The following is a 13,884-nucleotide window of genomic DNA, read 5'->3' on the forward strand; positions in this document are numbered from 1 at the left end:
CCCAGATCTTTTGACTGGGGGAGAATGTTTGCATTGTCAGCATTCCGTCCATCATTTGTTTGCTGTAACATGTTTGTGTTCATGGTCATTGAGTGTCGGTTCGGGGGGGAGGGGAGGGTATGCTCCGCAGTAAACTGCTCGATTCTGTTGGGAATAGGGCGTGAAAAAAATCTGCCTTAATGGGTTGAGAGCGGGCACTTATAATAAGTTATATTTTGTTCAAACTGATTTCATAAGGAAGCATTTAAGTGTATAAACCGGGTGTGCTCAACAGTTTAGCTTGTGGCACAGTGCGGACGCTGAGAGAAACTCACTCTTGCTCACCACAATTAACAATAACAAGCATTGGCAATGCAATAGGACTCGCATTTACATTAGACGTATTGTATTGCAAACTGGTAGTGTGGAAGGCACGAACGGGGGGTGAGAAGGCAAGGACTGCGGGAGCGGGGGGTGGGTAAGAAGGCACAGACTGCGGGAGGGGAGAGCATGGGGAAAAAAAAGTGCTGAAGTAAAGGGGCCATGTAAGGACACAAATGATGACATGGCTGTCATAGGAGGGACTAACAAGCCTACACCCAATTGGAAGGCAGCATTTAAGAGAAAAGCCAAGGAAAAAGATGGGCGGAGAGTGGGCGGAGCATCCACAGAGCTTCCATGCCATACTGAATACTGCATGACTCGCAAAGCGGGCAGCGTATGAACTGCAACGCTAGGCTCGACCTAAAAAACGATGTTAAGGTCTATGTAACCAGAAAGTGCAAGAGATGAATTTCAGTAGCATTGAAGCAGTAATTTATGAGTGCTGCAGCAAAGGTGCCCTTGGGGGTTTTACTTATTAAGGATTCAAATATAGATGGTAAATTAGGAAATGGTATGACGAGATGCTTCTGGGGGCCGGAGAATATAACGGTAGATTTTAGCACTATAAAGTGCAGATGCAGTGTCATTGAATCAGTAGTGTGCAGCTACTGTGGCAAAGGTGCCTTATCGCTTATGTTTCCATAATGACCCAATATAAATATTAGGAGAATATTAAGTGCAGCTTATAGGGATGAGAGCGGAGTGTTACAGTGAAAATGAATGACATACAAGTGCAGGTACAGGGTTGTCTTAGGGAGCCCTGGGGTTTCAGCCTGGTGTAGCTGTGAAAAGTCTTCCAACCATGTTTGCCTTGAGACAGGGTATCCTTATCCTCAAGCAATAACCGCAGCTGAGTGCTTGTTTTGACCAGGTTGTTTTTTTACTCCAGATTGCTAACAGTTAAATCCCATACGCTGGTTAAGCCAAGAGTCTCGCATTTACCATAAGGACTCTTGCCCTTGTTTAGTTTCAACTCCATTGGTTTCACTGCTGTTTCACTACTGAAGGGGAGACATCTCTCTGTCCAGTCTGACACACGTGTGAACAGTGAAACGCTAAGGGCCTGGGAAGCACACATTAAGATAGACTCCTGGGGGCATCTGTTTGCCACCCTCAGAACTAGACAGTCACCTGCAGCAAACAGGTCTTTTTTGCAGCTCAGACTTGCAAGGGAGTGCTGGCAGCCGCCTTAGTTTGTATCGTGACTGTGTCTACCCTTTTTGGAGCCTGGATTCACAAAACGTTGGCATCAGTGAGCTCTGAGTACTGGCTCCTGCAGCTGCCATGCATTGTCTTCAATCCTACTCTCTCACAACAGCCGCCAACTCACCAACCCCCTTTCAAATGTGGCAATAAAAGAGCAGGCCTTGAACAACCTTGCAATAGCGAGAGAAATTATGAGCAACCAAATGTCAAACAGTTCAGGAATCCACAGTTATTTTAATATACAGACGTTTATTGATGTTTTATTCTCATTCTTACCTCTTCAGGGCAATCACTGTCCACCCAATCTTGCCTGTGCCGATCAAATCCGCTGGAGCACCTTCAAGGTCAAACATAGGGAAGAAAATATGGTCAAGAACTTTAAAATAACTGCAGATCAATAGTCAGTTGAACATTGCCTTTGACATCTGTGTGGATTTCAACATTGAACTGCCATTGGTGAAACACACAGACATGGCTTCACGTGCTAATGCATGAAATCTGCATGTGTGCATGCTCGTGTATGCATGATACTCGATGCTTTACTATATGCAACCACACCTAGCCACTTTGCAAAGAATGTTGGGCCAGATTTACAATAACTGGCGCAGCCAGCTATTTTGCATGACTCAGAAAGCCCCTTGCGCCACCATGGATGCGCCGCATTTACAATGGATAGACAGATGCGTGATGCATCTGTCTTCGTAAGGGTGACGCAGTTGTGGAGTTGTGTCGCAAGGGCAATGCAACTCCAGCACTGCTCATGGGTGCCCTATACCTTATAAGCTGCGTCATTCCTTATGCCTGCTTCAAGCAGGCGTAAGGAGTTGACGCAGCTGGGACGTAAAAGTGACTCAGTGAAATCTTGTAGATTTCACTGCGTCACTTTTACGGGGCTTCCTTGCAACGGAACGCCCACCCTGCATACATTATACCTGACGCAGATATAATGTAGCGCAGGGCTTTACAGCGTGACGCATCTCACTAGATGAGTCACGTTGTAAATATGTCACATAGTGGCGCATTGTTTACACCGCTGCTGCGTCACAAAAGTGACGCAACAGCGGCGTAAAAGTGTCGCAAGGGGCGCGTAAATCTGCCCCGTTTTAGGTTAAACAGCTGGAATATGCGCCCTTAGTCAATGTGAGTGCATATATGTGTGGCACACACAACTCCTCATTAAAATTTGAAAGGCCTGCTACAATTAAGAAGTGAAACACTACAATACGTATAGAAGACAATTAATTTAATGTGTGATGTTTACATGCACTTTTGAGACCTAAATTAATCCCATGTGCATTGCAAGCTCTCTAATGAGACGGAATGATACATCAGACGGCCAATAGCATGACGTGAGGAAGTTCGGTTCGCTGGGTTCAGCCAAAGGCCACTGTAAGTACATTTTAAAGCATTGGTAATAATTGGTCTTGTCGACAGATGTGCTGTCAAGGTGGATCTGAAAATGAAAACTCATTAGCTGGCGATGGATTCTTAGGGAGCTCCTAAAGTGATTAATTAGCAATGTTTATATGATAAACTTATCAACATCTCTGCACTCTAAGGCTGTGTCCACAAAACTTCCTGTAAAACATATGCCAGAAAATAAGCAGAAAGCAAGCATCCCTGCATTGCAGGTTTCGGAAAAACAGATACACATACTTTACGCAGATAAGTGAGATACATATGACATTTTACGGGTGTGCAAAGTTTGTTGTAAGGGGCAAAGTCTTGCTCATATCATACTTCTTGTCTAATCGTTTGTTCTCATGATTTTCTGCTTAGCATACATTTACTGCATGATCATCAGCCCGATGTAGTTTTTCACAGCAAACTGGTAATATTTCATCACGCAATTTGCCGCCGAAAAGTGCTGTTCCATTTACTTGCAAGTTAAGTATAATACAGTTATCCTCTAAATTTTGAAACGGAACTGGAACTGGACTTTATTTTTTCTCGTAAGAACTTAAAAGGCGAGAAAGTAGTGTACAGTGTCTAGATTTCCATGTGAAAATCCAGAGACAGAATGACAAGTAGTTATTGTTTTCTATTAGTTCCAAATGCAAAAGGATTTTTTGCAGTACTCTGGGGAGCGTGAGGGGAGTTGCCAGCAAAGAACAATGGCTGGAGGGCATTCTAAGGAGCTACGAAGCTGTAATGTGAGGTCCTATATGGTCTTTGAGGAGCTCTTTGACGAGGACTTGCGATGCAAAGTTCATTGTGAAGGATAAGTTGGCGGTTGAGGGTATTTGTTAGTCCCGAGGATCTGCGAGGATGTGATGCAAAAATCGTTGGTGCTGTCGATGAAAGATTTGCGATGCGAGGGCCTGCGTCGGGGAGGCGGCATGCAACTGCACTTCTGATGGAGCTGTGAGGTTGGTGTGGTGTCCTTGCACTGGGAGAATCCTTGCAGCAGCGGTGATGCCTTTATTCTGCATGGGGTTGAGCCGCACAGCAAAGGAGATGTGTCGGTTTTGCTGGATCCACAGAGGGGTTGGCAGAGAACCTTCAGGTGCACTTCCCAGGGTCCAGGACTGAGGTGGCCCCCCTTGGCAGGGTAGGACTCACAGATGGCAGAGCCCAGGAGCTGGATTCAAGGTTCTGGGAGCTTTCTGTCCCTGAGGCTCTAGTCAGAGGGCCAGCCAACTAGCCTTTGGAGTCACTTTGGGGTCCTGGGTTCCACAGATGAAGGTTCAGTCCTTATCCCCCAGGCTGGAGAGCAGCAGGTCAGTACAGTAGGGCAGCAATTCTTTATAGCAGCAGTTTAGCCGAGTGGCAGTCCTTTCACCAGTACAGCAGTCCTTCTTCCAGGAAGAGTCTCCAGAAGTCCAGAAGTATACTGAAGATTTGGTGTCTGAGGTCCAATATTTATACCTGGTGCGTCCTTTGAAGTTGGAGAAATTTCTAGATGTTTCCCTTTGAAGTGTACAGGTTTCCTGCCTTCCCTGCCCTGTCTGTAGACTAACTGCAGTAGGTGTGCAGCCATTTGTGTGGAGGCAGGACATCGCCTACTCATGTGTAAGTAGGGCTGTGCCCAATTCCGACCTCCCATTCTTCCAGTGATAGCGAATGCAGGCATACCTAAGCTCTCTACTGTGTGTGGCTGTCTAGGAGGAATGCACAAAACCCAGCTGATAACTACATTTAGGCCAGTTACCCAGTGACAAGCTGCAGGCACTAAATGGCTAAGGAAGAATACAAAATCAACCCTATAAAAGAGGCATTTTTCTGAATTGCAATTTAATTTACCATCAGTGAGGATTGTACATTACAATTCCAGAGATACCAAACATAAACTGGTTACGTGCTCCCATTTGGATATTATTACGCATTAAATCTACTAAGGAAACTACAATGTTATCCTATGGGAGAGGTATGCTTTACAGTAGCGATAAACAAATTTAAGAGTTTAGCATTACCAGGATGTGTAACCTTAAATGTACATGTCCTACTTTTTAAATACACTGCACCTTGCCCTATGGATTGTCCAGGCCCTACCCTAGTGATGGCTTATATGTATTACAAAAGGAAGTTTTGGGCCTGGCAAAAGGTTTATTTTGCCAAGTTGACATGGCAGTTCAAAACTGCAGACACAGACTGCAATGGCAGGCCTGAGACATGTTTAAAGACTTCTTAAATGGGTGGTAAAATCAGTGCTGCAGGCCCACTAGTAGCCTTTAAGTTACAGGCCCTGGCAGAGGTAGTGCCACTGCACTAGGGACTTATAAGTTAATGTAAAGTTCTGTTAGACCTGGGATACCTGGTTGGCTGAGGTAGGTACCTTAGGCCAAGTAGGGACCCGCGCTCCAACATCAGGGAAAGGAAGGTCACCTTCTGAGATAGCCCCGCTCACCCCATTGGTAGCTTGGCACGAGCAGCCAGGCTTAACTTCAAGGCAAATGTGTAAAGTATTTGCAACCATGCTCACAACAACCCAATGATGACACCACAAATAGACTCCACTAGAGTTTTAAAAAAACGACTATAAACTTTATATAAAAAGATATACGATAAGACCACACAATGTAAATCCAACACATGAGGTTGTGTACTATTTCTCCTGGCCAGTTGTTTGGCCAGCCAGCCCTTGTAAGGTCTAGCGGTATTAATGAGCACTTCTAAACATTGTCCTGTAATCCTAATATCATGTTATACAGTTTGTAATGCTAGAATCAGGCAATTTTGCAATGTAAAAATACTGTAAGGCGTAATGCAGCAATCAGATACTCTGCAATGTAAAAAGAATGCAATGTGTAACGCAACAATCAGGCACTTTGCAAGGTAAAAATAATGCAATGCGTTATACAACCACTAGGTACGTCGTTATGCAGAAATAAGGCAATGCGTAATACAATAATCAGGTAATTTGTTATGCAGGAATAATGCAATCTGCAATACGCTAATCAGGTAGTTCGTTATGCAGAAACAATGCAATGCGTCATACAACAATCAGTAGTTTGTTATGCAGATATAATGCCATGCGTTATACACTAATCAGGTAGTTTGTTACGCAGAAATAATGCATTGCGTAATACTCTAATCAAGTACTCAGTTATGCAGAAATGATGCAATCTGTAATACGACAGTCAAGTACTCGTTATACAGAAATGGAATAATGCGTAATACACTGAGGCACTGATCACTGTGCCTTAGGCGACTCTCCGCCTCTCCTTCTGACTTGCAGTCAGCCTCTCAAAAGTTGCTCCCAACACAGGTACGATGTAATCAAAAAGTGCAGCTCCGCACTAAGGCCCCTGTACTGTCACTCCCTTGCCAATACGGGCCACAATACGAGCCGAAGCAGAGGCTTGTGTTGCCGGACTGAGAGACAGGCCGAGAGCGTCTCACTCCGAGCCTGCGCCCTGCCCCAGGAGTCGACACACGTTACCTGGGGGGCATGAACTCACTCTCCTCTCCTCGTCTAGCGGCTGAGCCGCAAGTGCAATCTTTGTGAATTGGCAATGGCAGGCTTTGGCCGGCGGCTCAGTTCCTTCGGGGCTGCCGGTCCTGGCCACTACAGTTACGAAGATCTCAGGCTGCCAAAGGGCACACGCACACAACTTCCATGAGCTTTGGGTGCACAGTCACTGGGCACTCCACACGACTGTGTCAGGCTGCTTGAAGAAAACGCACACAGCGTCGCTGAGACTCACTTAAACTCCGGTGCACACGATAACAAGGCAAATCCTCACAAAGGTCTCACGGTGCACAACGCACCCACACACAGTATCGATGAGTCTCACTTGGATTCAGGTGCACATGATAACAAGGCAAATCCTCACGAATGTCTCACTGTGCACACGCACACAGTGCCGATGAGACTCACTTGGATTCCGGTGCATGCGATAACAAGGTGAATCCTCATGATGTTCTCACGGTGCCCAATGCAAACTCACACAGTGTTGATGAGACTCACTTGCATTCCAGTGCACACGATCACTGGGAAATCCTAACAAAGGGGTTCAGGCTGCACAAAGTACATGCACACCTCGTCACTGATCCTTGCTTAAACTCCAGGTGCCCACAATCACAGGGCATGCCTTACGAGGGTCTCGGGCTGCAACAAGCACACACACACAGCACCGCTGAAACTCTCATGGAAACTTTTGTGTTCCTGTGTTTTCGCAACAGGGAGCCAGCTCACCTCGGGCCCTTGGGGATAAGTTACTTCAGGACACAGCACACAGCAAAGTCCATTCAAGCAGGGGGACACAGCACACAGCAAAGTCCCTTTAGCCTTTCCTTGGTTAAAACAGCAAACTGCAGGCCAGCCCCAGAACACACAGCAAGGGTCATTCCTATCCTTCAGTCTCTTCAGGTGTTTCTTCCATAGCAAAGGTCCTCTTGACCACGAAGTAGCTCGAGTCTTGTTCACACTTGATCGAGTCTTGTTCACACTTGATCAAGCCATTCTCCAAAGTTCAGGGGCTTTAGCTCTCATAGTTATACCCCTTAATGGCTTTGAAGTCTGTGTGCTCAGGGGCCACTGACCCCTGTTCAAACCAGTTTATGGGTGCCTCCCTGCCAGTGACACCTTTCTTCCTTTGATTAGTGGGGTTCTGGATTCTCAAGCACTCAGCAGGAGATGGGACAATTGTTTTATAGCAGCAACCCAGGCCTCTTCACCTCTAGGGGCTTCTCCTCCCCCTACACTCCAGATGCAGGTCAGCCTGTTGCTGTCTCCCCTCCTCCCCTGGGTCAAGACATTCCTCAGATCCTATCGCTTTCAAATCCAGACAGTCAATCCACAGCCAGACAGAGACACACAGAAATATTAGAGCACAAAAACACAGCCACTTCTAAAAGAGTGGCTTCTAAACACACAATGCAAAAACCACCTTCATAAAAAGATGTGTTATTACATTGTGAGTTCAGGCATACTAAACTTCACCTTTACATCTCAAGCCTTTGGGAAGATAGGCTGGAACACATATTACCCAGCCTCTCCATTCTGTCCTATGGGCAAGATGGCCTTTCAACAGTGAAAAACGAAATGGAGATTATTTCACTGTCAGGACATAGCACACACCTTAGTACATGTGTTACCTTTCACATGCACTGCACCCTGTCCGGGGGTACCCTAGACCTACCATAGGGGTGTCTCAGGTGCATAGAAAGGGAAGGGTAAGGTCTGGCAAGTGAGTGCACTTGTCAGAACCACATGGCAGTTTAAAAAACTGCACGCAGGCACTGCAATGGCAGGGGGGTGCCATTGCAGTGCCGTTGAAGCGGAGGCCACTAGCTGATGCTACAATTCTTCCCACCTCCAGCCTGATTTCCCGAGTGCCGACACGACGATGGGGAGGCCTGGGTGGCCTAAAATGGCAGCTGCCACCGCCCCTTAATCCGACGAACATCAGCGCTGTGGTCTGGGCACGCCAGGACAGGGCCTGCCGATCTGCCTCCTTCTGCGGTTGGCTGCCTCTCTGGACTGCTTACGCCTAGGAAATTGCCTGAAACTGCGGAGCTGACTGTTACACCAGGGGACATGGCGCTCGCCTCCTGGCTCCAGTGGCGCTGCGACTTGAGCGGCCGCTCCTGTGACCGGGCTCCCGGAGGGGGCCTGCTGAGGTGGAGCCACCTGCGAGGAGACTCGTGCCACCATCGCTGCCTGGGGCCTGTCCCTCCTGCCCCTAGTCTGCCGGGCTGGCCTGCCTCACCTTCGCTGCAGCTGTCCCAGCTCCTGCCACTGTCTGGAGCCCCCGGAGGCTGAGAGGGATCGCCTGAGGCCTCGCTGGCTGTGCAGTGGCTTCCGAGGACAGGAGAGACTCACACGCCTTCCACCCGTGTGTGCGCCCTAGGGCCAATACGCACTCTGCCTGCCGCCATCACCCTTGCCCCCTCTCCGCCTCCGCTGCAAGGGGTAGCCGCGCTGCCCCCACGCTAGGACCCTGCAACGCCGCCATCCTCCAGCACACTGGAGGCCGCTGATAACGTGCGGAGGCCGCAATTGATTGCCGCGGCCTAGCGGACCTGTGCCTGGTCTGGGCCGCCCAAGACTTTCACACGACATGCCTGAGTCTATGTGACCAGTCTGAGAGACTATAACTGTGGGGTGGGCCCCGATTCCGTCACTACCGCCAGCTTGCACCTGTCTGCCTGGGCTGTAAACCTGGCCTGCACTGATCCCACTGCCAACCACTCTCACAGGGACTCCAGCCCTCTCCAAGAGAAAATCCTGGGACATTGCACTTCAGGACACCAATTGAGGCCAGCCTTTGGTACCTCTCTCCCCCGACCTCCCCCACCGTACTGCCCTTGACACCTGACAGGCTGAGGAGACCCCGACAATTAGGGGGACGGCTGCCCTGGGGGCTGCAAGGCAACAACACCTGCTCTGCCTCCCCACTCAAGACGGATATACGGGGACGCAGCCGCCTCCACTGCCTGGGCACACCGTGACCCGAGAACCTCTGTGCCGTCTGACCGCTGGGCCCGCTCCAGACTCCTAATGGTGCGAGACTGTCTCCGCTCCATTTCTTGGTCACGAGGCGAACCATATCCTCCTTCTCATCGCGCCGGCGAACAATCCCGGAGGCGCACTCACTCGCCCGCCCTCACATCGCGCTGCGCTTGCCACCATGGGGCGCGTTGATGGCAAACAACCCAAACTGAACTTCGCCGCTCGCAAATTCACGAGGACACGAGCAGACATGGAAGGGGACCAGTCTGGCGCCTCTGCCCCTGGACAACAACTGTCCACTGAGGACCTAAAAGCGCTGCTATTGGCCATCCAATCTAGCCTATCCTCCATAGAGAGCAAAATGGACGCTATGAAGCTCATATGGATGCTCGCACCCACAAAAGCGAGAGACATTAGGAACGCATCAAGGAGATGGAGCGCCGCATCTCAGACCTGGAGGACACCTCTACATCAACTGCAGACAGAAAGCTAGATATGGAAAAGTCCTGAAGGTCATAGCTGCAAAAAAACGAAGACCTTGAATCCCGCTTGCGGCGGAACAACCTGCGGATCCTAGGTGTGCCGGAGTCCACAGCTACGAGCAAAATGGAAGAGTTTGTGGAACGCATGCTGACCACCACCTTTGGGAGAGAAGCCTTCTCTACGGTTCTCATCATTGAGAGAGCGCATCAGTCTCTGGCCCCTTGCCCAGTCCCTGGAGCCCTGCCCCACCCCATCGTGGCGAAGCTACTCAACTATAGAGACCGGGACACTGCACTCCGCTTAACCAGGGAGCGAGGAAAGGTTCTCTCTGAAGGCAGCAAGATCTCCCTATATCCGGATTTTACAATGGCCGTTCAAGAGGGACACCGCAATTTCATTCCTGTGAAGAAAAAGCTGCAACAAATGAACATTGCTTACGCCATGTTATATCCAGCGTGCTTAAAAGTCACTCATCTGGCGAAACAACACTTCTTCACCAATCCGCAGCACGTCCACGACTTCATCAAGACCCTGCCCAGAGAGACCGAGGGGCGCACTCCCCCCCAACAAATCAAATGGAGGTGGCGGCACGTCGTATGTAGAATTATGTCTCCTCTCAGCTCTGAGACTATTGCCCTTATCATCATTTATGAACGTTGGGAGTACTGTCCCCTCTTTGCTTAAGCACTGGGACAATCACAGGCCTTAGCTGCACGTCCCTCCCCCTCCCCTTCAAATGGCGGCCGCTGCTAGCTCGCCTAAGGCAAGCCCATCTGCGCCCATCCGCAACCCGACCACGACCAGTGCCAGGAACGCTGGTTCTCTAAGGCCTCACCACTACAACTCAAACACCCTCCACGCACTCAACCCCGGAAGACATGCCGACTGCGTAAGATCCTCGCCAAACACCACCCAGGGACCATTCTTGTGTCTATCCTGCTGCAGAGCTTTCACCATCAACACCACCCCCACTATGGGCAAGATGGCCTTTCAACAGTGAAAAACGAAATGGAGATTATTTCACTGCCAGGACATGGCACACACCTTAGTACATGTGTTACCTTTCACATGCACTGCACCCTGTCCGGGGGTACCCTAGACCTACCATAGGGGTGTCTCAGGTGCATAGAAAGGGAAGGGTAAGGTCTGGCAAGTGAGTGCACTTGTCAGAACCACATGGCAGTTTAAAAAACTGCACGCAGGCACTGCAATGGCAGGGGGGTGCTAGAGGGCGCCAAGCAAGATGGCCGCACTCACATGAGGCTCCTGCTGCTTGGGGCACCATCCGCCAGATATCCTGCTCTGCCCCACACTGCCCAAAATGACATCGTTGTGAAGCGGAGGCCACTAGCTGATGCTACAATTCTTCCCACCTCCAGCCTGATTTCCCGAGTGCCGACACGACGATGGGGAGGCCTGGCTGGCCTAAAATGGCAGCTGCCACCGCCCCTTAATCCGATGAACATCAGCGCTGTGGTCTGGGCACGCCAGGACAGGGCCTGCCGATCTGCCTCCTTCTGCGGTTGGCTGCCTCTCTGGACTGCTTACGCCTAGGAAATTGCCTGAAACTGCGGAGCTGACTGTTACACCAGGGGACATGGTGCTCGCCTCCTGGCTCCAGTGGCGCTGCGACTTGAGCGGCCGCTCCTGTGACCGGGCTCCCGGAGGGGGCCTGCTGAGGTGGAGCCACCTGCGAGGAGACTCGTGCCACCATCGCTGCCTGGGGCCTGTCCCTCCTGCCCCTAGTCTGCCGGGCTGGCCTGCCTCACCTTCGCTGCAGCTGTCCCAGCTCCTGCCGCTGTCTGGAGCCCCCGGAGGCTGAGAGGGATCGCCTGAGGCCTCGCTGGCTGTGCAGTGGCTTCCGAGGACAGGAGAGACTCACACGCCTTCCACCGGTGTGTGCGCCCTAGGGCCAATACGCACTCTGCCTGCCACCATCACCCTTGCCCCCTCTCCGCCTCCGCTGCAAGGGGTAGCCGCGCTGCCCCCACGCTAGAACCCTGCAACGCCGCCATCCTCCAGCACACCGGAGGCCGCTGATAACGTGCGGAGGCCGCAATTGATTGCCGCGGCCTAGCGGACCTGTGCCTGGTCTGGGCCGCCCAAGACTTTCACACGACATGCCTGAGTCTATGTGACCAGTCTGAGAGACTATAACTGTGGGGTGGGCCCCGATTCCGTCACTACCGCCAGCTTGCACCTGTCTGCCTGGGCTGTAAACCTGGCCTGCACTGATCCCACTGCCAACCACTCTCACAGGGACTCCAGCCCTCTCCAAGAGAAAATCCTGGGACATTGCACTTCAGGACACCAATTGAGGCCAGCCTTTGGTACCTCTCTCCCCCGACCTCCCCCACCGTACTGCCCTTGACACCTGACAGGCTGAGGAGACCCCGACAATTAGGGGGACGGCTGCCCTGGGGGCTGCAAGGCAACAACACCTGCTCTGCCTCCCCACTCAAGACGGATATACGGGGACGCAGCCGCCTCCACTGCCTGGGCACACCGTGACCCGAGAACCTCTGTGCCGTCTGACCGCTGGGCCCGCTCCAGACTCCTAATGGTGCGAGACTGTCTCCGCTCCATTTCTTGGTCACGAGGCGAACCATATCCTCCTTCTCATCGTGCCGGCGAACAATCCCGGAGGCGCACTCACTCGCCCGCCCTCACATCGCGCTGCGCTTGCCACCATGGGGCGCGTTGATGGCAAACAACCCAAACTGAACTTCGCCGCTCGCAAATTCACGAGGACACGAGCAGACATGGAAGGGGACCAGTCTGGCGCCTCTGCCCCTGGACAACAACTGTCCACTGAGGACCTAAAAGCGCTGCTATTGGCCATCCAATCTAGCCTATCCTCCATAGAGAGCAAAATGGACGCTATGAAGCTCATATGGATGCTCTCACCCACAAAAGCGAGAGACATGAGGAACGCATCAAGGAGATGGAGCGCCGCATCTCAGACCTGGAGGACACCTCTACATCAACTGCAGACAGAAAGCTAGATATGGAAAAGTCCTGAAGGTCATAGCTGCAAAAAAACTAAGACCTTGAATCCCGCTTGCGGCGGAACAACCTGCGGATCCTAGGTGTGCCTGAGTCCACAGCTACGAGCAAAATGGAAGAGTTTGTGGAACGCATGCTGACCACCACCTTTGGGAGAGAAGCCTTCTCTACGGTTCTCATCATTGAGAGAGCGCATCAGTCTCTGGCCCCTTGCCCAGTCCCTGGAGCCCTGCCCCACCCCATCGTGGCGAAGCTACTCAACTATAGAGACCGGGACACTGCACTCCGCTTAACCAGGGAGCGAGGAAAGGTTCTCTCTGAAGGCAGCAAGATCTCCCTATATCCGGATTTTACAATGGCCGTTCAAGAGGGACGCCGCAATTTCATTCCTGTGAAGAAAAAGCTGCAACAAATGAACATTGCTTACGCCATGTTATATCCAGCGTGCTTAAAAGTCACTCATCTGGGGAAACAACACTTCTTCACCAATCCGCAGCACGTCCACGACTTCATCAAGACCCTGCCCAGAGAGACCGAGGGGCGCACTCCCCCCCAACAAATCAAATGGAGGTGGCGGCACGTCGTATGTAGAATTATGTCTCCTCTCAGCTCTGAGACTATTGCCCTTATCATCATTTATGAACGTTGGGAGTACTGTCCCCTCTTTGCTTAAGCACTGGGACAATCACAGGCCTTAGCTGCACGTCCCTCCCCCTCCCCTTCAAATGGCGGCCGCTGCTAGCTCGCCTAAGGCAAGCCCATCTGCGCCCATCCGCAACCCGACCACGACCAGTGCCAGGAACCCTGGTTCTCTAAGGCCTCACCACTACAACTCAAACACCCTCCACGCACTCAACCCCGGAAGACATGCCGACTGCGTAAGATCCTCGCCAAACACCACCCAGGGACCATTCTTGTGTCTATCCTGC

The 13,884-nt window shown here is 51.1% G+C and overlaps 1 protein-coding gene across 1 annotated transcript in view; it reads right to left on the reverse strand.

Moving 5' to 3' along the window:
* PLXDC2 (plexin domain containing 2) overlaps positions 1–13,884 on the reverse strand; it is a 1,457,706-nt gene that overhangs the window by 127,838 nt on the left and 1,315,984 nt on the right. Inside the window, exon 10 of the mRNA XM_085630822.1 lies at positions 1,846–1,906. Within this exon, the coding sequence (XP_085486948.1) occupies positions 1,846–1,906 (61 nt within the window). The remainder of the gene's footprint in view (positions 1–1,845; positions 1,907–13,884) is intronic.

The sequence above is a fragment of the Triturus cristatus genome, chromosome 10 (assembly GCF_964204655.1).
Source record: "Triturus cristatus chromosome 10, aTriCri1.1, whole genome shotgun sequence".
In the NCBI taxonomy this organism is placed as follows: domain Eukaryota; kingdom Metazoa; phylum Chordata; class Amphibia; order Caudata; family Salamandridae; genus Triturus; species Triturus cristatus.